At 32.4% G+C, this 23,333-nt stretch overlaps 3 protein-coding genes across 4 annotated transcripts; 2 read left to right on the top strand and 1 right to left on the bottom strand.

Moving 5' to 3' along the window:
• The first annotated feature begins 312 nt into the window (after positions 1-312).
• On the top strand, positions 313-7,417 carry LOC148304604 (peptidyl-prolyl cis-trans isomerase 5-like). The gene is made up of 4 exons (XM_088268023.1): positions 313-495; positions 4,597-4,804; positions 6,164-6,348; positions 7,117-7,417. The coding sequence occupies exons 1-4, from the start codon at positions 400-402 to the stop codon at positions 7,249-7,251; spliced, it is 624 nt and encodes a 207-aa protein (XP_088124149.1). The 5' UTR covers positions 313-399; the 3' UTR covers positions 7,252-7,417.
• A 1,127-nt stretch (positions 7,418-8,544) lies between these two features.
• On the top strand, positions 8,545-16,200 carry LOC148304603 (origin recognition complex subunit 1-like). Its single transcript, XM_088268035.1, has 10 exons — positions 8,545-8,756; positions 10,584-10,827; positions 11,571-12,543; positions 13,058-13,187; positions 13,278-13,459; positions 13,566-13,663; positions 14,175-14,335; positions 14,730-14,834; positions 14,958-15,165; positions 15,775-16,200. Exons 1-10 carry the CDS (start codon positions 8,650-8,652, stop codon positions 16,015-16,017), a joined length of 2,451 nt encoding a protein of 816 aa, XP_088124161.1. The 5' UTR covers positions 8,545-8,649; the 3' UTR covers positions 16,018-16,200.
• On the bottom strand, positions 16,079-23,280 carry LOC148304602 (BBSome complex member BBS2-like). Of its 2 annotated transcripts, none has more exons than XM_088268036.1 (11): positions 22,933-23,280; positions 22,297-22,480; positions 21,332-21,561; positions 20,920-21,102; positions 20,546-20,768; positions 20,199-20,458; positions 19,342-19,524; positions 18,657-19,067; positions 17,544-17,707; positions 16,525-16,685; positions 16,079-16,321 (listed from the first exon to the last, which is right to left on the bottom strand). In XM_088268036.1, exons 1-11 carry the CDS (start codon positions 23,047-23,049, stop codon positions 16,221-16,223), a joined length of 2,217 nt encoding a protein of 738 aa, XP_088124162.1. In that variant the 5' UTR covers positions 23,050-23,280; the 3' UTR covers positions 16,079-16,220. The 2 variants fall into 2 exon arrangements, with proteins under 2 accessions (XP_088124162.1, XP_088124163.1); XM_088268037.1 differs by having other exon boundaries at positions 16,081-16,321; positions 16,537-16,685.
• Positions 23,281-23,333: the final 53 nt, after the last annotated feature.

The following is a 23,333-nucleotide window of genomic DNA, read 5'->3' as shown; positions in this document are numbered from 1 at the left end:
GAAAAGGGACCTTGCCCTTTCTCTGTAACTCGTAATGCGAAATGTCGCTCGTTAAGTGAGAAACTTTTTCTTTTTTCTTTTTGCTCGCTATGCGAATTACTCCTTATGAGAGGTTACACAGTACAATATTTGGTCTCACCAAAAAAAAATAGTTACATAAAATAGGGATAGATATTGCTTATGTCATGTTTTTATAGAGTATTGTTTATGGTAGATTTCATTCTGTCATTTTCAATTCGTCATCTTTTCAATTTCGGAAATTTCTCTCTAGGGTATCCGGCGTCTGGTAAATTCATTATTCATTTTCATTTCACATTTCGAGGTGTCGTCTCGAGTTGGTCGCTGGTCGGCAGATCTCCTCATTGTTGACTCTGACTAGTTAAAAAAAAAGTTTTCAATATGAACCGGTTGTCAATTTTGCTGCTTGCTTGCTTGGTTGCGGCAGTTTCGTGTTCAGGATCAGAGGAATCCAAAGGCCCAAAAGTAACAGATAAGGTAAGATTTGTAAGGTTGATAACCTTCAATAATGATTATGCTTTGTTGGCAGTTTTAAATCGAGTAATTCTTTTGTTTGGAAGATTAATTTTTCAGTGATTTTCTTCGCAAACTTTATGGTTTTACGATATTTTTTTTAGGATAATCTAACTAAATGTGATTTTCTTTGAGAATTAGGTAATTTTGTGCAACTTACGAAACTATTTTTTTTACGAAAATAATTAAATTTTTCTACAGTGTACCTAGTATTCATTTTATCAACTAATTATTTTTTATAATAAAACTTTTTATATCCATAAATAAATTTTAAACGATTTTTCTTTTCTTTGACTGAATAAAATTATTTAAGAGGTTCATCGGAGGAAATTTGCGAAGTGTTTTTAGAAAATAATATTGTTTATTCATAGATCCTGTATTTATTTATTGATAAAATTTATATAAGAAATCCTTTTATGCAGAGAAAATAAACAGATATTAACGTCATAAAACATAAGTACAGTGAAAAAAATTGACTATTCAATTATAAATCAAAATGATGGTGGAATTTTTAGTTCAATTATAAATGTATTAAATCGCAATTGGATGGTATATTTTTGCGAATTTGTGACGTAGTCGATAAAACATAAAAATACATCAGAGGTGTGATAAAACTAGAGACCATATATAAGTACCTATACAAATTATACATAGGTATTTGAAACCGGTTTTCATCATAGATTTGTATATTTAGTTGTCCAATAAATACTTGGTATTGCTATAGTAAACATGTCAATAAAAAAGTTCTTTTCTTTGTTATATTAAATTGAGGTTTTATACCTAATATATACAGATTTAAAAATTCTTAGGTTTATATTTAAATACACATTATGAACACAAATTTGTGCAATTTGTGTTAGTGAATAAGATTCATGTTACAAAATAATTATTTGTCATATTCATTGATGCATTGGGCGCTAAAATGAATTCATTTGGCAAATTCTTTGTAAAAGTACATTTATACAGAATAAGCTTTTAATAATAATAAAAATAATATATTATTCAATCAAAATTAAAAACATAGTTTAAAATTAATTGTTTTTTTTTTAAGATTATGATGAGGAATATTGTTCCGAGTTTTTGCTGTCTCCAAAACACAGCATTTGTATATAACATCAATAAAGCATTACAACCCAATTATACCCCAGCATTTGCAACATACTAACCATAAAGTATAATTTTTTTTATATTCAAAATAATGTATGTAGAAACATCATTCTTTATCTATGCAAGTATGTTTAATAGGATACAGGTGACGAAAGTGAAGGGGTTCAAGGCGAAGGAGATAACTGCTATGTGGGAATAAGAAATAGAGAATGAATAGATGATACTTATAAAAAATGGAAAATATACTCGTACTGTCTTGTATAAGTTTTTCACTGCTAATTTATATCCCTCTGTAGTGTAGTGGTCAACGCGTTTGTCTACTATGCTAAAGTTCCTTGGTTAAATTCCTAGAGGAGCTAAAATAAATATCACTAATTTTTTACTCTATAACCCTGAATTGATCATCTACCCTTTATGCTGTTGATGATCAAGAAACACTATCGGTATAATGCAGTGCCCTATGCACTATTGGGTGTAGATAAGGGTTAACGAAAGATAGGTACGGATTTGGTTTTATGTACCTGTTTTTATTACTTTTGATAACAATTTTTTTTTACTGAAATTTCTTCATGGAACTGTATTTTATATAAGAATAAAACATCTTAACCCGATGGTTGCCAGAGACGAGATATCTCGGCAAATGGCGGAGTGCCCGTATGGCCAGAGACGAGATATCTCGTCAGTACTTTTGATGACGTATTACTCCGCAGTTTTAACTCATATTGACAATCTGTCAAAAACGGAACATACACTGCCATCAGTTGAAGTTGTCACAAAATATTTTATAAAGTTTTTAAATACTTTTAAGTGATTTATCGGTATCACTTTCAGCTGACAGTTGACAGATGTCATTAGGGCTACCACTCAAACCACTTGAAATATTGATTATTTTAATCGATTGTTTTGAACGCCAGGGGTTTTTATTTTGCTCAATTTTTTTGTGTTTTTCTTATTATTTTAAAATATTCCATTGATAAATAATAGTTGTGTGTTAATATTAAATTTAATAAAAACTTGCGTGTGCGATTTAGTGTGACAACCCTGAAAATTTGAAACTGGTTTAACTTCAAGAATAAAACTCTAACAATCGATGCGGGATATAATATTTGGTAAGTAAATTATAATTCAATAAAAACAACAAAAAAAAAATCTTTAGACAACTTTTTTTTTTCAAAAAAATACTTGGCCTGTTGAGCACTGCGGCGTAATTTATTTGCGGCCATGAAAAGGTTAATAGCTTGCTGGTCAGTAAAATAAAAGTGTAATAACTACTGATTTTGTTAATGATACTAACCAGAGGAAGAATTTTTATTTTTATTATCTGTCTTCTAAAGCAGGCATGTCAAACTCGCGGCCCGTATTTTTTATGCGGCCCTTGGATACCCACTGTTATATTTTTCATTTATTTTAATTCTTCATTGAATTTTTTTTTTTGTAAGGGAACATTTGATATTCTTTTACAAAATCATTAAATTGCTTTTACTGCACCTCATGTGACTGTCTTTGATTATAAATTATTCACTTAAAGTTAGATAAAAATGAAAATGAGATTTTAGATGTGGCCCGCCGGCGCACCCAAAATACCTTGTGCGGCCCTTGGTGCCTTTTGAGTTTGACACCTCTGTTCTAAAGTACTTTAGCAATATAATGTTTTGCTGATCTTACAATAATCAAATTAAGATTTTTGTAGTTTTTGTAACTGGGTTTAGTTGTGTCGTAGGCAAGAGGTATTTTCATTAAATACCGCTGTTTGCATAGATAAACATTATAAATGTAAGTTTAACAAACAAAATGTTAAATTTTTTAAAGATTGGTAATCTTAAAGGCTAAGTAGTATTGAATACAGGATTTTTATAGAACATTTGACTTGGGGCCTTATAACTCTAATACAGTGGTATATTCATTTGCGTTTCTTTGTAATGGTTCTTCTCATATGTGCTTATCACCCCAGCAAGTTCGTAACCGTTAACAAGAACAAATGGTGTCTGCAGATGAGGATGTGTATTAAGATTTCGTTATCTTTGTATCCCTTCATGTTTTCATCCAGTCAAATTAAGGTCGAACATTGTATCCTCTGCCTGTTCTTATCAATCTAGATAAATGGCCAATTGAAGAGTCAAGTTGTATATCTCCAAAGGGGATTGCCTCTAATGATACAAATAGTCCAATCACTTGTAGAATATTTGCAACACCATTGATAAAGTTTTTTATGCTTTTATTATTTGAATTTTTCTGAGTAGTTAAATCTGTCCAATTTATGTATAATCCGCACTTCAAACATATCAGTTAGAAGGCAAAAACACTTATAGATCAAATGAACTAAATGAAGTTCTTTCGTAAATTAGTGTGGCTATACACATTGAATGTCTTCTGGGCTAATTTAAATTTAGTAAATCAACGTTAGTAGATATGATCACTTAGGCATTTCTTTGAAATACGACATTCACATTATCTGAAAATGTGTTCCTTTCAAATGGAATATATACATACAACTTTTAAATTTGTTTTTTGGACAATGAAAAATATTTGTATTCTTATTATATACACTAATAATTCAATTTCATACTTTTTATAGGCCTTAGCGGCCTGTTATTTTAAATAGGTATCAAGTTATGGTAGAGTGGGTTTAGAACCCAGAAACTCAAGAGTCTGCAACGCTAACCACAGGACCATATATAGGCAAAATAAAGGAATGGGTAAATGATCAAGAGTTAATTCTATGAAAATTGTAAAATAGTTTTTATTTTTTTTCTTGTTGTATATTAGGTTTAAATAGATATTTAAAAAAATATTTAAAAAACGTATGTAAAAAGAACTCCACCGACAAGACATACAAGGTCGCTTGGTGGGTCTCTGCAAAAAATAAATATTTTTGTGACTTGAGTAATATGCTTGTCAGTCATGGGTGGATGGATGGATGGATTCTCTGTTGACTTCTAAATAGAATTTTCATTTCAGGTATGGTTCGATATCTCCATCGGAGACGGACCAGCAGAGAGGGTTGAAATTGGACTGTTTGGAAAGACCGTTCCCAAGACCGCTGAAAACTTCAAGCAGCTGGCCCTGAAGCCTAAAGGCGAGGGTTACAAGGGGAGCAAGTTCCACCGAGTCATCAAGGACTTCATGATCCAGGGGGGAGACTTCACCAAGGGAGACGGCACTGGAGGCATGAACACATTTCAAACTTGATCTACCAGATTTACAATCCTATTACATCCGGCATTTTAATTATCGCATTAATCTCCTATATAATATACTCCTTTATGTTGGGAAATTTCCTTTTATTGGTCATTAAATATTTTTTTTTTAAACCCTTATCCGCACCCAATGGTGCATAGGGCACTGCGTCATATAAACGCAGTGTTATCTTGATCGTTTACACATGAAGGAAAGGTGATCAGCCCTCCGCTTCAGGTACCAGTCCAGGGTAATATTGAATAAATATGACAGTGAAAAAATCACTTATATTTATTTTACCCCCCTTGGGAATCGAACCCGGGACCTCCAGAACGGTAGCCGAGCGTGCTGACCATTACACTACAGAGGCGGACTACACTACACTACACTACAGAGGAATACGCTACACATTTATTATTAGTTAACATTTATTGTTATTCATTGTCTTCTCCTTTATGTAAGGAAATATCCTTTTGTTTTCATCAGATAATAGTGCTCCCACATTTATTGTTAGTTCAGTAAGACCCTTCAGTAAAAAAAGGAGCAAGTTTCAATACATTGATAAAAAAAAATATCTGTGACAATTTAGATTTCTGTCCAAAAGAAATTGCCTCTGCTTTGCACATGATTTTTCCAAATCTCAACTCTTTCTCCATTACATTATTTCTTATTTAACAATAAAAAAATAACAAACTAAATTTCATTTATACCCATAAAGCACAAATATGTTTAGAATAACATGTTTGCATGTGTGTATTTTTTATAATATCATATTAATGAATTCTTGAACGAGTTTTATGTCAATATGTGAATTTATTATCATTTTATAGATAAAAATAATTTTACTGTGTTGCTATGTCAATTTCTTCGTAGCTGTGATTACTTAGAATATAAAACTTATCCTTGACCAATACCAAAGTATCACATAAAAATGGCTGTGATTATATATCGAATGATACTGTTTTTTTTCTTCAATATTATTTATGATTAACTGTGGAATCTGCAACTGTGAGTGATGAAGTTGAGTAGTGTGTGAGTTTAGCAAAGTATGCTTGCATTCCTATTCAGGTTTTTTTTTACAGTATACATGAAAATATTATACTCTTTAAACATATATTCCTTCTTATGAGTTTCCTTCGATGCCCATTTGATCAACCCTTGTAAGCATAATAAAAATAGTCAATCAAGATATAACAGCAAAACAACCACGATTTCTTAAACAAATCATAACTTCAATAGTATGCAAAGAAATAAATAATACTTGTTAATTTTATATTTTTTCAAAATATTTTGTAATTGCAATAGAGTCAGAATATAAATGACTAAAGTATCAAATTGATTTCTGTAGGACGTAGCATTTATGGAGAACGTTTTGAAGATGAAAACTTCAAGCTGAAGCACTTCGGAGCTGGATGGCTGTCAATGGCCAATGCTGGCAAGGACACCAACGGATCCCAGTTCTTCATCACCGTCAAGGCTACTCCCTGGCTCGATGGCAGGCACGTTGTCTTTGGGAAAATTCTTAGTGGAATGGTAATAACTTGTTACAAACTTTCTATTCTATTCTTGCAAAGTTATTCCTTTATTGAAAAGAGAAAGTAAACTTTTATTTTGTCGGTAACGTCAACTGGAACAATTGATTGACAAACATTTAAAGTAGTGTTTTTCTGCCGTCTTATATTATATATGGATCAATAGTCACAGTAGATTGTTTAAAGAGAAAGTTAATAACTATTGAATATTGTAAATTCTTATTTTTTTCTTTGTATTGTTTATTGGACTGAAATATTTTAGTCCTTACTTAATTTTATAAAATTTCCTGTTTTCACAATATTATTTACATTTGTAAAATAAAATATATTTTTGTATTGAATTTTCATTAACGGATGTATAGAGATATTGAAATAATGGACATTTATGTTTTAATAATAAGAAAAATAAGTTCTGATCATGAAGACCAATCTTTAATTAGTGATGTCGTATCATTATTTTCATACGAATTTTCTAAAGGGAAACATAATTTTATGCCCTAAAATGCTTTATTATTGATTTTGTAGCTGCATCTATTTGAAAGTGATTTTAGTTTTTCTAAAACAGTATTTATATAGATATACGTTTTTATAATAAAGTACCTATGCAATAACCATACCAATACTGTAAATTGCAAACCATTTTTCCACAAGTGACATTTAATTTAAATTGCTATGTCGCGAATCACCTTATATGTATTTTTTACTACTTAAAGTACCCACAAATAGTAAAAGAAATTTTTCCAACGCATCCTTTTTATTATTTTCTCAGAGTGTGATCCGGAAAATTGAGAACACCTCGACTGATGGGCGCGACAAGCCGTCCCAGGATGTGACAATTGTGGACTGCGGAGCTGAGACTGTCAGCGAGCCCTTCGGAGTATCCCGAGAAGACGCTGCCAACTAAATACACTAGAAAATACAAGCCGTCTCATTTACAAATGTGGACTGATTTCTTTTATTTTTTATAAAGCCATAGTCAGAGCACTCAGTGCGCTGCGTTTATATTTTTTTGTACAAAATAGTGAATTGGTTAAAGTCTGATTTGAAATAAAGTTTTCTACGAAAATTGCTGTGTCTTTGTTTTATTTTATATGTTGACTTCGTTTTAATTTTTATTATTTTCCTGCATAGAAATGTAAAAATAAAAATTAAATCATTTACACAAATTATATTGTAATGAAAAAAACATTACTGCAAAATCTTAAAACAGAAATGTTATCTTGGGGATCTAAACCTTAGTCCATAGGTTCAGTCAGATACATTTAGAACAACTTGCCTTTAAGAATTTACCTGGAACCAGATCTGAATTGTGGGGCAAAAAGGTTTGATTTTTTTCAACCAGAAACTGAAAGGTTATGTATCTGAAGGGGAAGGCGGTTGAAAATACTATATACACAACTTCCAAAGTATTTGAGTAATATGGATGCTCAATAATGTCTAAAATAGTAAAAGCTACACAGTTTGCAAAGTGATAAAGCCAATAAAATGAGTAAGCCTTGTGAATTCCCCATTCCCATTGCATAAAAATATGCTTAGTCTCTGTTGAGACATCAAATATATCTTGTCATTTTTATGTGGAAATTTATATACAGGTTGACTTGAGTCAAAAATATGTAACAGAAAATAAACTGAAAGAAAGTGAAAATAAATTTGAAGGGTTGACATTTTTTGTATGCTGATGATAGTTTTTATGTGATTACATAATGTATTTTTTTTTCAGGGTAATAATAAAGTTTAAAATCTTTTATTTACATTTTAACCCCTAACTTTTATGTGCATATTTGTCTGGCTTAGGGCTTGGAGAAGGAACATGAAATTTTTCAGTAGGCAGACCGCTTTTTATTTAAAAATATCACGTGTTTTAAGGATATTATTTAGTTTTCTTGATTGGTGATTGTCAATAAATTCTCCACCGCAGTGCAAACATCTCACTTGAATAAATTGTTCATTTTATTTTTAAAAACTACGAAAATTATTACAAATAAAAAGTGATAGTTTGGATAACTTTTTTAGCTTCAACCGCAACTTCGGCTACTAGTTTTTTTTAAAGCTCTGGAGTTATTTTTTATTATTTCCCCTTTTATATTCAGTTATGAAATATACGAGAATTGAGGTACCTACCGATGTTTAAAAGTTTTGTATTTTATTTGAGAAAGAATTGATTTTTTAAACAGCAACACTCGGCAATAATGTCAAATTTAGCGCGGGATCGGAAAGTGCGAGTTGATGACGAGTTGTCGGCTTTAGTATAAAAGTTTTAAACATTATATATTGCTTAAAATATCGACCATTTACGTTAATCATGCCCAAAAAGTCCGAAGCAAAGCCAGTCGAATGGCTTAGTGAGAAATCTGTGTGGCAGGAAACAAATGATCCAGATTTTCGTTATAAGATAGCCGATTTCTACACGTAAGCTGTACACATTTATTTTGATTTTTGTTTATTTTTGAGAATATTTACATGTAGACAGCTGATTTGCAGGCTATCACTAAGCTCATAACGGACACTAAAAACTTTTCATCCGGGTTTCGCCTTTCGTTTAGATGTATATTATTAGTTTCAATTAGTTAGTCTTCGATTATTACAATCCATGCCCGGAGTATTTAAAAAAAAATCAATATAGCCACTAATAAAAATAGCGATTTGTAAAAATAAATAACTAAGTTTACCATTTAGTACGCGCGAAGTTAGAAAATTCAAGTTTAAGTAACATTCTTTTTAAAAAGTTTTTAAATAATTTTGTTTTTGTCGTAATATTTTTTTGGAATTTTACCTTTTACTATAAATACCAATAATAATATAATGATTAGTGTCTTTTCGATCAGTAAAATAACACAAAGCTGTATAATAACGTAATAAAAAATCTAACCAAATAGCTCACATACCTTTGTAATCACCTTTAGTAATTAACAAATGAAAGTTACTAAGTGCATTTATTTTATTTTTACGTTTTTTCTCAATTATCCCTTTTACTTCAAGTCTCATTACAAATTTGTAATAAATCACCTCAAGGGCACTTTAATTTTTTCTGTAGCATTTTGAAACTAAAATATGTGTTTTTCTTTTCATTATCTACATCCATGATGCACCAATTTCAATGTACCCTATTAAATGCATCCAAAGCAAATTTGTACATTAATGTAAAATTTAATATGACTGTAAAAATGCAGTTTTTTTCAGACGTTTTTATTCACATAATAAAAACATCAAATAAGCACATAAAATATGTTTTTCAACTTTTTTAATTCATGGAATGCAAAAACTTAAATTTGGAGAGTTTAAATATTTTGCCTTCCTCTCCCGAATACTTAGTATTTACATTATTTTTGGCATCTCAACATAGATGGAGAAGAATATGGGATATAAGTCTATGGATTTTATAGGGCTTATGACTGTCATACGCTGGTTTAAGTGATCACTTTTACACACGTGTAACATTCATCAATTCTACCCATAATTGACAACCAGACTACTCAAATTCTCGAAACTTCTAGATATATTGATCAAACTCGTAACACAGTATGCGAGAGTTCACTAGAGTACTTAGTATTTGCTTTTGCTGTGCAATGCTGACAACAGAAAAGCCCAGAAAAATGCCATCAGCATGGTAGATAGTCATACCGAACATGGAGGTGTACATTACAAATTTGGTACAAATTATAATAACACAATTCGGACGGGAAAAGTATTTCTACCCATTCTTAAGGATGGAAAGGATATTCTTACCTTCTGCGCCGGCCTTATTTCAAAGGCAGGAAAGAAGGAATTATCCAATGTTTTTATATGAACATTATACACCAATCTCTTTGTTTAGGTCTTAACTATATACATATACATTTTGGCTCATTTGGTGTGGGTATGTCTAATTTTTGAAAGGGGGAGAATTAAATTGGAAACAGAATGTGCAAAAGAGGGTATTCAGTTGACTAAAATTGATGAGGCAATGGGACATGAGGATCTATATGATTTGGTGGTGTATTATTTGGAAAATGTGACAAGACGAATAAGACAAACAAATGAGCTATGTGACGGATCTTGATCAATAGATATAAAATAATTATGCTATAAATCCTTGTACATAATAGTCAAAAAAAAATTTAAAAGGCAACTTACAAATATATATAAAAAAAACTATATGTACATAATTATGAAATCCCGATGCCAGCGGTCCGCAGGCGTAAAAAAATACCCGTCTGAAATGTGTTAATGTACCAATAATTTTTTTTTGATTTGCAGGAAGTTCAAGTTTAAGAACATAACGGCCAGTGTTGGAGACTTTATATTAATTTCTAATGCGGATGCAGCAGAACCCGATACTCCGGAGGGTTGCGATGTCGCCCAGATCATCAAGCTCTATGAGAGCCATGACATGGACTTGCAGGACCGGTTCCGGGCCCATGTTCAGTGGTTCTGCAAAGCGCCCGATGTACCCATCAACTGTTTGAAGGATACTGACATCATCTTGAATGAAGACTTCGAGGTAACTTATGGTTTTTTCATATAAATTCAATCAAAACTCGAAAATCATCCGCGATATTGTAAACAAGCTACCTTATATTTATTTTTTTCCTTTTCATAGAAAATGTTCCCATAAACATATTCGCCTCTGTCTCATCTATAATGTATCTTGTTTTATTAATTGTTTCGGAATTAACTTTGTGGTAAGACATGTTACAATGATTAAAGAAAACACTTGTTTTTATACCACTTGAGTGGTATAAAAACAAGTGTTTTCTTTAATCATTGTATCTTGTTGTTTCATTGTTTTAGTTTATAGATACAAAATAACCTTAACAAATGAAATTAATATATTAAAAATAACAAAAATAAATTCGTTCTCTGAAAAATTAGCTATTCTTGAGATAGCTCGTTTGCAATATAACGAATTGTATGCTGTTATACTTTTTTGAAAAATATTCCATTAAACAAAAAAACAATTATGTTAAATCTTGTTTTTAGTATAATTTAAGAGACAGATATGTTGAATAAATAACCATGTTGTATCTGAGATTATCCAATTGACAAAATGTATATTGACGCCTGTGTATTTTGGCAGTCGAGCTGGGAGGTTGTTTTGCAGTGTGCACGTTTTTAATATTCCGATTTGTCAATAATATTCACAAACAAACAAATTTGACTAATTTTTACCGAAAAAAGACCTACATTTTGGTAAAAACCTGCTGTCGAAAACGGTTAAACTTATTTTATTTACTTAATTTGCAGGTTGTGGAAGACCACCGTCCATTCGACAAAGATGTTTCAATCGAAACCTTTTTTAAGTGCTGCGAAATAGTCAAACTGCCGACAACCGCGGCCGTTTCGGAAATAGTAAAAAACCAAACTAGTAAATCTAAGTTCATATGCCGCTATCGGTTAATCACCGTTTCAAAGAAAAAATCTTTCTTGGAGCCGATACTCGAAGAAGAAAGGAGAGAGTTTTCCAAATCACAGCCGGCCGTTCTTAAAACTCCCAAATCTAAGGGTAGAGAAAATCTAGCCTCAGGAAAGACCCCGAATAGTCTTATTAAGAAATTTGCCGCATCTAGTCTCAACGATCCCAGGCCGTGGATGGTCAAAAACTCAGACCCGTCAAAGCTAGTTTTGATGAGAGACATCACTAACAATTACGACTCTCCGGCTCGAACCGAAGAAAAAATTACCAAGAGAAAGTCAACGGTTAATAACCTTGATGCATCGCCTACTAAGATTTCCAACAATAAGAATATCTCTGATGCCGATATCTCCTATATTCTCGAAAGTGAGGATGAGTCGGAGTCGGATTCTTGTGATAATACTAAATCTAGCGCTAAGAGAGTCCTATGTTTTGATAACAGAAAACCCTCCCGTTTATCAAAAGCGGTAGAAATTGATGATACCCCTTCAAAACGCCGGACCTCTAGAGTAGCTAAACAAAATACCAAGTACACTGATGATCTAGAATATGACACACCTAAAAAGGTTATGCCTTCTACCCCGACTCAAAGGATCAACAAGCTCAAGGAAGTTTTCAGTACTCCTAAAAGAAGTAAAGCTACTCGGGTTATTGAATCTGATAGTGGAGAGGAATTTGTAGTTAAAACCCCAAAAAGGGTAAAGGGAACACCTAAAGCTATCAAAACTCCTGTTAGTAAGAAGGTTAAAGCTAGTGAATTGACTCCTTCTATCCACGCAAGACACAATCCTGTTGTACTTAAAGGTACAGTAATTTACTTTATCTTTTACTAATTAACTAATTATCTACCACAGAGGATACAATACTGTATAATATTTACCGTCACATGCAAACTTCACTTCTATCATGTTCGTTTGTACTCCCAAACTGACTTTTGCCTTGTTCACTTTCGAATATTCAGTGTCCCTGCTTTTATCGAGTTTTAAATCGAGCAATATTCAACATCTCAAATCTCTTACAATTATTTCATCGTTCATTTCCTTATGTGATCAAACCGCCCATCTTTATTGTGTTAATTCTACTAATCTTAGTCTTAATACTAGTCTCACACTCCTACATAGAAAACTATGTAGGAGTGTGAGCTTGTATAAATTAAACTTGTCTAACTGCGAAGTTTAATCCTTATTGGTACTAATAAATATATGCTATTGACAAGACTACTTATTAGGACGAGGATGTTAGATGTTCCAGTGCTACCAATTGTTATCTTGCTGAATATAGTTTTATTTTTTTAATGACACATTTTTTTGCATTATAGATGGTGGATTACAGCGAGCCAGAGAGAGTTTACATGTTTCCGCCGTTCCGCTGAGTTTACCATGCAGAGAAGAAGAATTTAACAATATATTTACATTCATAGAAGGAAAAATAAGTGATAATAGTGGAGGGTTAGTAGAAGATCACAAGACATGTTTAAGAAAATATATTTTTTTAATAACGATTTGCATTATGTTCCAATTTCATTTGGTTTTTTTTAGGTGTATGTATATTTCTGGAGTGCCCGGAACGGGTAAAACCGCTACAGTGACGGAAGTTGTGAGGTGTTTAAATAAGCAAGTCAAGCTGCAAGAACTACCCAAATTCGAGTACATTGAAATAAATGGAATGAGATTGACCGAACCACGCCAAGCCTACGTGCATATTTACAGACAATTAACGGGTAAGAATATTAACAATGATACTGTTAGCTAAACCTTTTATTTATATACAATGATAGTGTTTTGTAAATATGTAAGACCAGACATTATGTTATGATTTATTTTTAGGAAAAACCGTGGCATGGGAACAAGCGTGTAATTTATTGGAAGCGCGCTTCACTAAACCTGCACCTAGGCGATGCACCATAGTTATGCTTATTGATGAGGTAATATTCGTTTATGAATATATCCACTGTTAAAACAATATTATTTAACTGGTGAAAATGTTCTAAAATTGTCAGCATACTGTGAAAACTGTAATTTTGGAATATGTGAATTCAAATGTGTAATAAGTATGCATAATACTGCTCTGTAATTATACAATAGATTAAGGTTTAAATGCTTTTTATGGGTATAAAAGTATGATTCAGAATTTATAAAATACTTAGTCATCTCAGTTTCTTAAAAAAATATATGTACCAGTTTTCGCAGTATGCTTACAAAACATGAAATACAAAAGCGTATTATTAGATTTTAGATTTAAGTTTAAAGATATTGTGTAAGATTTGAGTTTGGAACTTGAATAATGAATTTTGTTGATTGATATCACTTAAAATGTGTATTTACGAAAACAGTGATTAATCTATCAACATACTTTATTAAAATAAAATAAAAAGCAAATGTCACCGTTAGTTTGTAAGAATTGTCTTTTATATTGAACCAATGTTTATTTTCTAGTTGGATGTTCTGTGTAACAGACGTCAGGATGTTCTTTACAACCTGCTGGAGTGGCCTGCTCACTCCGCGGCCCACCTTGTTGTGGTAGCCATTGCTAACACCATGGACCTGCCGGAGAGACTGCTCATGGGACGTGTAGCCAGCAGGCTCGGTCTTACTAGGTGCGTGTCTAGATTATTGCACAACCTTAAAAACTATTGACATCCACTTATTTTGTTCAGACACACTATATCTCTTTTATTTCTGCAATTCAGGTTTATCTATTAACATATTTTAGACGGGTGTTACACCTGCGACCCGCTTGCAATGGGATTTGATAATTACGAGCTTGTAGTTAAGACATTAACAAAGAGATCGGGATATAATATTCATATAAAAACGTTGGATAATTCCTTCTTTTCTGCCTTTGAAATGAGGCCGGCGCAGAAGGCAAAAATACCCTTCTCGTCCTTAAACATCAACCGACCAAACAGATAGAAATACCTTTCCCATCCGAAGTGTATTAATCTTAAAAACATTTTGTATATTTAAATCACACTAATTTTGCATTTTCAGACTTACGTTTCAACCTTACACCTACATCCAACTTCAGAGTATAGTGTCTGCTAGATTAGCAGATACGGGAGCCTTCAATTCTGATGCTGTGCAATTAGTGGCAAGGTATGAAGTTTTAAAATTATTATGGTTTAAATTGCCATTGTTTAACCTGAATATCTGTACCTTTACTAATGTACAGCTAAGAGAATGGAAAAGAAAATAATTATGATACTTGGGACTTTACAGGAAAGTAGCAGCTGTATCAGGAGATGCACGCCGGGCGCTGGATATATGTCGCCGCGCTGTGGAGTTGGCGGAGCGCTCTAAAGGGGAGCAGGTTGGACTGTCTCACGTCAACATGGCCCTCGCTGAAATGATCGCTAGTCCCAAAGTGCAGGCCATCAAGGCATCCTCCAAGATGGAGCAGCTATTCTTGCAGGCTATATCTGCTGAGGTTTGATTCTATGAATTCATTATTTTAGATTCAGCGTTTAGTGACCTTCGCATGATTAATGCCCACTTAGATCATGTTTTTCTTAATAAATCTTATACATAAATGTTAAATAATATTTTAATATGTTACTGATGCTGTTTTTCTCCCCAAGGTACTCACAGCTTTATGAAAGCTTGCTTTCACAAGCTTGTACGAGTACGGGTATGCAACTCCGAATACTCTAGCCAGTGTTGCTATTCCATTCTTTTTACCTGCTATTATCTGAGCTGATAATGCTATCAACGTCTTAATGGGGTTTACAATTTTGATTTTTTTTTAGTTGATCTGAATCGTGTGACTGACTTAAGCTAATTGAATTCAGACTTGTTGCTGTTACATACTACTTTTCTCTCTTCAAGTACCAAAACTGGTTTCTTTGTTGGAAAGGTTTTAGCAATAAGTTGGTTGTATAGCAATATTGAAAAATTGAACTATACCAATAATGTAGCATAAAACCAGCATTAAAACAAATAAAAAGGAATCATCAGATAATTTAAATCCAATTAGATATTTTAGATAGACAAATTTTTAATTTTTTCTTATTATTTAAATTAAATATCGGTTTTTTAGGTCCAGCGCACTGGTATTGAAGAAACTACCTTCCAAATGGTTCACAAACAACTCGAAACCATCTGTGCGTTCGGAGGTCTCAAGACTCCCTCCATTACAGAAGCCTTCGGAGTGTGCAGTCGACTTGGCTCATGTCGACTCATAATCAGCGAACACTCTCGTAATGATATCAACCAAAAAGTACTCCTCAATGTCAGCTCAGACGACGTGCATTACGCAACGCAAAGTTTGTGTGTTTTCTGAATAATTAATTTTTTTATATAAAATATTGATTAAAAAAATCCTTTTTAAATTTTATATTTCGACATGATATTGACAGTGCGTACAATATAAGTTAATTTATTATCATTATTTTAAATAAATAACAACTTTATAAATGTTTATTCTTAAATGTATTTTTGTATTAAATAAATTATTTTGATAGTGTTCCTTATTGTATTCCTTGCTCATGCTTCCCCAATGCTTATTATTTTAATGAGAGCATCAACATTTTTATTTTTAATGGCTGTTTTGCAGTGATTTATCATCGCCGATGAATACTTTCCCACTGAAATTTAAATTAAAGTGTTGATGATTAAATTAGATAATTGTTAAATATTTATGATAAATTTCAATAATGAAAACACACTAAGTGCTTGCTTGTTGCATCAGTAAAATTGGACTTAAATTTTTGATTGTTTGTCGCAAAATCAAAGTACTAACAATAAAAATGCACTATATGACACAGGCGTAAGATATCAAAATGATTACATTGGTTCTTACTTCGTAATCTAGAAGACCTCTGTATTATCGCATTGATTTCCTTTAAAACTGCAGTATTTTCCTTGTGGTTGTTCAACCTAATATTATTTCCTCTGATCAAGTCTCCGTTTATATCCATCAGCTCAGAGTAACACTTCATCATATCGGTTCTGAAATATTTTACTATTAGAAACTGTTATCGCAACTTCTGCTGTCCAGGACATCTACTACTGATCTGTCAGCAGTTCTCACTCGAAATAAGGTATACGAGCTTGATTTGAGAGGATGCAAAGGAGCTAGCAGCCAATAAAAACCCTGACAGTTTGTGTATCTACCATATGTTCCACGTAAGTAGTAAATATGTTTATTTATTTTTATTATTTTCATACTTTTTTAATGCCTTAGAGCATGGGTCGGCAACCTGCGGCCCGCGGGCCGCATGCGGCCCGCGGGCATCTTGGTGCGGCCCGCGAGATTCTCACCGCAACGCACATGACGGACGATATTATACACAATCGAGTGAAAGGAAGCGAGAAAGGGAGCGAAGGGAATCTCATTGATTTTATTAAATACAATAAATGTCGTTAAAATATACACTTAGCGTTTTATTTTTAAAACTAAAATATTTGTACATAAATATTGTATGTATACCTACTGCAAGTGCGGCCCGCACTGATCCCCATGAAAAATATTTGGCCCTTTTACAACAAAAGGTTGCCGACCCATGCCTTAGAGCACAAATGTGCTAATTATAGTGATTTTTTTTCATATTTTTCATGTTAATTATTTTCTAAAGCATTTAAGTAATCTGTTTATAGATCAAATAATGTACATGATAACTTCATACAATTTTTGTCATTGTTGTGTTAAGTTTATTACTTTACCGGTAAAGATGTAATTAGTATGTAGTAGTAGTAGTTCGTATACTAATTATATATCTTTAAGTAGTAATTTGTAGCATTAAATAGATGACATCTATGTATTTTTATTTTATGCATGTAATTCGAAACTAGATAATAAAAACTTACAGATCATGAGACCTCTTAGCTTCCGCCATGATTACCAGACTTTTGATCATTTGCATTTGTTCAGCAACATCAGTGTCCAGTCTCATTTTAGCTTCTTGTATCCCATCCAGACTCTCCACTAGCGTACGGAGACGTGCCTCATCCTCCGGGAAATTACCTTTAGACTAAAAATGTTCCGGTTTATAAATAGTAAATAACGGCTCAATCATGTCTCCCTCTAGCTATGGATCAGCAGAACTTCAACAAATATAATGTTGCCAAACTTAAAAAATTCTCTCAGCATACTATCTAACCTTTTTTTAAAAAAAAAACATCCATAACATGACAGGTGACATGTCTTGGATACATTTTGGCCTAATTCTGTTCTCAGCATAGGGACTACCAGTCAACTGTTAACCAAACTGTGTGACATTAAACAACTTAAGCTTGTGAGATTGATTTTTTTAGTGACATTTTTTGGTGGAACTGCATTTCATATGATAAAACAACTATGTACATAGCTTTCTCACTAATATTTTATTCAACCAGTGACTGTGTTTCGTCGTAACCGACATCATCACACTGGTGAAATAAAACAGAAGTGGAAAAGCTATATATGTAGTTGTTTTATTATATAAACTATAGCTTGGCTTAGATCTGCTCTGATTTACAGTTAGCAATGGTCCTTGTGATAAATGTGACATATCAATCAGTCATTGACAAACTATTATTTTTTATTATAACCCTTATCCCCACCTAATGGTGCATAGGGCAATGCATCAAATTGACGCAGTGTTATCTTGATCATTACTTACATGAAGGCAAGGTGATCACTCTTGCGCTTCAGGAACCAGTCCAGGGTAATATTAAATAAATATTACAGTGTTAAATCACTAATATTTATTTTCACCCCCCCCTGGGAATCGAACCCGGGACCTCCAGCACGGTAGCTAAACACGCTGACCATTACACCACGGAGGCGGACAAAACATAAGGCGGACAAAACACATTGACAAACAAAACAATGTTTAAATTATCCGTAAGCTCCAGATTGTTTCGGTGATATATGCTGTCTTGCGCAGACCCGTTTAATTTTCTCCCAATTATGTGTAAAAGGAAAATATAATATATTACCTCAAGGTGCTCGAGGTTCAGAAAACTTCCTAAACTTTGTGTAAGGTCTCCAGCCAAGGCCATATTATTTGTGTTGAACTTCACTTCTCCATTGGCTTCAAAATCCATCAGTAAGTTAGTCCCATCTCTGAGGCAATTCAGTAAAATGTGCAACTCTTGGGAATCACCAGGATTAACATCTACATCATCAGGAAGAAGGAAGTTTTGATTTATCCAAATGCATATACGCTGCATGCGCTCAGTTATGTTGAAAGTAACATTGCTTGTTGGCAAATTTATTATTTGCCGCTCCTCTGGTGATGTATTGTTAGTTTCGTCTGTTTCTGGCATCGAGTACATAGAAAATCGAGGAAGTTGTCTTGTTAGCTCAAACACATGAAATTGGGTGCTGTCTGGATATCCTACAAATGCCTTTAATCGGAAATAATTACCTCATTAAGAATTTTCACAAATTATAAATACAAATCAACAGTATTAACATCCTTAATTTATAATTGTACAAATTAACAGTATTGGCCCATATTTTGGCCGAGTTGCCATAGTATTATTTTTTTTTTTTTAAGTTAAAAGGTACCCTACATAAAAACAATTTGAGTAGGTTCCCCTAATTTCCAGGTAACTACAGTAGATTTTCGTATATTGTCATTTATTTTGCTACTTGATTTATTGAAAGAGTCGAACAAACCTTTATATGAATATCAATTGGCATATCTTTTGGAGGATATAATGCTATGTCCAAGGAGTTGCTTAACTGATTCTGGCTCGGATGCTCAATAAGTGTTTCACCATCAAATATTCCTTCTGCAAATATCATCACGGCTTTGATAATTGTGAAATTGTTTGTAGATACAGCAACATGAACATGCGCCTTAAATGAAAAGATTTAATCGATAATATACTGTGTGTAACTTACATATATCGCTCACTCCTTTCAAGAACGTCATAAATCAAAAATCGTAAATTTTCAGCTGTGCATGTTTTCGGAATGCCCAGAAAATAAACAATATCCCAGCAAAAGAGGCATATTTTTAACTTAATATTTACCCGCTGCATAGCAGAAAGTGTTTTTTTTTGCATTTTGAAGAAAAAGTATTGTTTAATTTTTTTTTTTAATAAACTTAATATTTTTCAAATGGAGAAAAAACCTTCAGGTTTTACCTAAAAAGATGTGTTGCACAATAAAAAGTTAAATTAGTGGCTTGATATTTATTTTTAATACATTGTATTATATTTTTAAACTTTAAAAACGTTCCCCTGAAAAATCAACTTTTTTGATTTATGACGTTCTTGAAAGGAGTGGGCGATATGTTATGGTAATAAAAAAAAAATCAATGACTTATTCCTGGAGAATGAATACATTCCTGAAGAAGACAAGGTATTTGTCAAAACCGTAAAAAAACATCAAAAAATTTCTCAAGAATATAAATGTTTAAAATTATAAATAAAAGACTTGTCATTTTGCTGAGTGGTGTAAATACCATAATTGATTTAAACTTCGTAAACAGGTTTGTAAAATAAATTGGTATTTTTAATAAAATTTACCTTTTTACCATCATCTCCTTGATTAGTAGAAAGACCAATCTGTAGTCTCGTATTTGCTGGAATAATTCCCATAGCTTCTGGAATTGAATCCCCGACTTCCCTACTTTTCTCGTATTGCTCGTTAAATTTGGTATTGCTCTCATAATGCTTGAGTTCTAATAAAAGTGCATGTTTTCGTGTAAATAATTCACTCATTGTTTCTTGTTCCATTTTTAAATTTATATTACTAGTCTGTTCCAAAGCTGTTGTGTACCCTTTAACTTGAGAATGAGAAAATAAAATTAAATAAACTTATAATAAGTTGGAATAAAAATACACACGCATTTTAGATAATGTTATTGTATTACCTTCACCCTCGACTGATACACATATTAAATCAGTTTTTCCGAACCCTCTGTAATCTCCTTCAACAATTCCAGCTACAGAATGCTCCATGTTGTCTTTGAACAGAACATCTCCCGTTTTCACATCTCGTGTGTCTATTTTCCCATTTGACCACCCAGTTATTAACTGACCAGTTCCCATTCCCAGCAAGTCGTAACAATGAATTTGTATTGGTGTATTCTTGGACTAAAAATATTAAATAAATATACTAGTAATTTGTATTTGAGGTAGGACAAAGGATTGTAGACACATTCATTTTTTGGATATTTCATTTTGTGTAGCCCAATTATAAACCATCATTCCTTATTGTTTGATTATTATTATTAGATGAAAGTACCTTAACTCTCCACAGCCGAATGCCTTCCTCGTAAATTCCAACAGTACCATTAGACAAACCATATGAAAAGTGCTGCTCTTGTAACACAGCCAGTCCAATTATAATTTCAGTTTCTGATAACTCAAGAAAAACTTGATCCTCTTTGAATATCTTTATTGTGTAATCCGAACATCCAACAAGCAACTGAAGTAAATTAATAGTGATTAATAACATACCAAAAACACTTATCAAATATCATCAAAAAATATCTTTTTATTCTACTGGAATGAACAAATATGGCTTGGTGCAGTTGGCTTTCCATTGATATAAATCTAAATTAAATTAATCTTATAATTGATAGCTTAAATCTAGATTTAAGGCAGAACTTGACATAATTTTGTAGCAGAATTAAGTAAAAAAAACTTTTACTTACTTCATTTGTTCCATCTTTATCATAATCCATAAGAATCATGGACCTTACATCGTCTCCGACAACATTCCAAAATATTTCATTTCCTTGATGATCCAATCCATGTACAGAACCATTACCCCCAACGATAGCCAATGGCTGCACAAATTTTCCATATTTACCAATAACTATTTTAGTGACTCCATTTGGGGTGTCTTTGAAAAACATATCTGCATTTTCTTGTACATCATACGCTAGGCAAATCATGAAATGAGCATTAGAATTTCTAATTGATATAATATGAACTGAGAAAGTCCAAGAGGGAGGCTTTTGTTCCAATCTGGACATAAGAAGAAGGTTGAAGTTATAATATGAAACACAGTGGAACCTCTTATAAAGAGTATAATTTGTTCCAGAACCTTACTCGTTAAGTGAAACATAGACTAATACACTGGCGTGGAAGTCCCGGCTCACATGTAAACCTCGTGAAAAAGGGACTTGCCCTTTCTTTGTAACTCGTTTTGAGAAATGTCGCTCCTTAAGGGAGCAACTTTTTCACTTTTTTTGCTCGTTATGAGAGGTTCCACTGTAGTTATAATTGATAATTGTTATGCAAACCAATTGTTTAAAAAATATAACCATCGTAGATTACTGTGATAAGGCCATTGAGCACAGTAAGTGCGTATATTAAGTGCAGGAACAAAAGTATAAATTTTTTTCAAAGCTGGAGAAAAAATGTATGTTTTGCTAGAAAGAAAAGGGAGTGTGCTTGAAGTACAAAAAAACAACATTTCTGCATTCCTGATTTACCGTACATTAAATTAGGGTACTTTGTTTAACAATAGAACACGCTTTTTCATTAATTTTGGGTAGTTCATTTGAAAATAGAACTCCTTGGACAAGGTTTTAATTGAATGCTTATATTTGGTGGTGGAGATAGGAAGATTCTGATAACTTGGTTTAGGCCAATATGGACTATTACGATGTACCTAGTAGTTGAGTAGGTGATCCAATAAGAAGAATATCTCTTTCTATTTGATTATGCAATTGCCCAGCTTCTAAAGCGGTGACGGATTGAGTCATATTTAATATAGCTACTTCTTTATGGGCTTCGGACCACTGCATTCTTCCAGAGCCAATGCTGTTACTTTTATGAGGACTATGTATTATGACCTAAAAAAAGGGAAAATAGTTATAAAATAAAACCATTAGTTGTCTAATCTTATTAAGCATTGTGAGTAATACTTACTTACCCATTATAATAAAATTAAGCCAATTATGAAGGTTTATTAATACTGAATTATTTTTCCCTAAAATTAACGCTAACAGCAGACTAAACCAGGTGTAAAGCAAAAAACAATGAAGTTGTCTTATAATCATACGAAAGATGTCCGTATAAGATGGATGGAACTTCACACAAGTTACACTTCGGTGTAACTTACTCTCGTTTAAGCAGGTGATCTAGACTTAATACCTAAATCTCTCATTCAGCATTGAAACAGTTTTTTGGTTGTAAGTGCAAAATGAGGTAGTTTCAAAGTGCTGTAGTTTTGGTTAATAATAGTATAATTTATTGCATTAGGCTATTTAAAAATAAAAGTGCTAAATAAAATATTTTTTAAAACCTTATCTGCGGTAGTTGCTGCTGTAAGACATGCATGAGTGCCATCATACTTTCCAATAGTTACAACTCCTGGTAAAATTTTATGATTTAACTCTAACATAAAAACGGGTTGAATCATTTTTATATGTAATAGTGATTTTATATCACAAGTACTTTAGAAATCAACAATATTACAAAAATATATTTAGTGAACTAAATTGTTTTCAATTTGTTGTCATGGAAACAATACATATTTTGACAAAATAAAGTCGTAATAAGTGGTCGGTATAAGTAAATTAAGGTAACGATGAGTTTTGTTCAATGTTATTTTATATTATTATTTTAGAACTCGGTGGTTCTAAATATCCAAATTTTTATTTTGTTATTAAGTAGGTACTACAATAAGGGTGACCAGTTATAAAA

This window comes from Brachycentrus maculatus, unplaced genomic scaffold (assembly GCF_059751285.1).
Source record: "Brachycentrus maculatus isolate JH-2025_06_01 unplaced genomic scaffold, ASM5975128v1 h1tg000311l, whole genome shotgun sequence".
NCBI lineage: Eukaryota > Metazoa > Arthropoda > Insecta > Trichoptera > Brachycentridae > Brachycentrus > Brachycentrus maculatus.
Note: the sequence above shows the minus strand (reverse complement) of the source record. Positions and strands in the feature narration are given on the sequence as shown.

Coding starts and splice junctions, on each gene's coding strand:
- LOC148304604 (XM_088268023.1), top strand. CDS start 400: ATGAACCGGTTGTCAATTTTGCTGCTTGCTTGCTTGGTTGCGGCAGTT. Junction 496..4,596: donor GCCCAAAAGTAACAGATAAG/GTAAGATTTGTA, acceptor TTTTCATTTCAG/GTATGGTTCGATATCTCCAT. Junction 6,349..7,116: donor GGAAAATTCTTAGTGGAATG/GTAATAACTTGT, acceptor TTATTTTCTCAG/AGTGTGATCCGGAAAATTGA.
- LOC148304603 (XM_088268035.1), top strand. CDS start 8,650: ATGCCCAAAAAGTCCGAAGCAAAGCCAGTCGAATGGCTTAGTGAGAAA. Junction 8,757..10,583: donor AAGATAGCCGATTTCTACAC/GTAAGCTGTACA, acceptor TTTGATTTGCAG/GAAGTTCAAGTTTAAGAACA. Junction 13,460..13,565: donor TATTTACAGACAATTAACGG/GTAAGAATATTA, acceptor ATTTATTTTTAG/GAAAAACCGTGGCATGGGAA.
- LOC148304602 (XM_088268036.1), bottom strand. CDS start 23,049: ATGATTCAACCCGTTTTTATGTTAGAGTTAAATCATAAAATTTTACCA. Junction 21,103..21,331: donor ATAAAGATGGAACAAATGAA/GTAAGTAAAAGT, acceptor AATTTACTTCAG/TTGCTTGTTGGATGTTCGGA. Junction 16,686..17,543: donor GCTAAGAGGTCTCATGATCT/GTAAGTTTTTAT, acceptor AAAATATTTCAG/AACCGATATGATGAAGTGTT.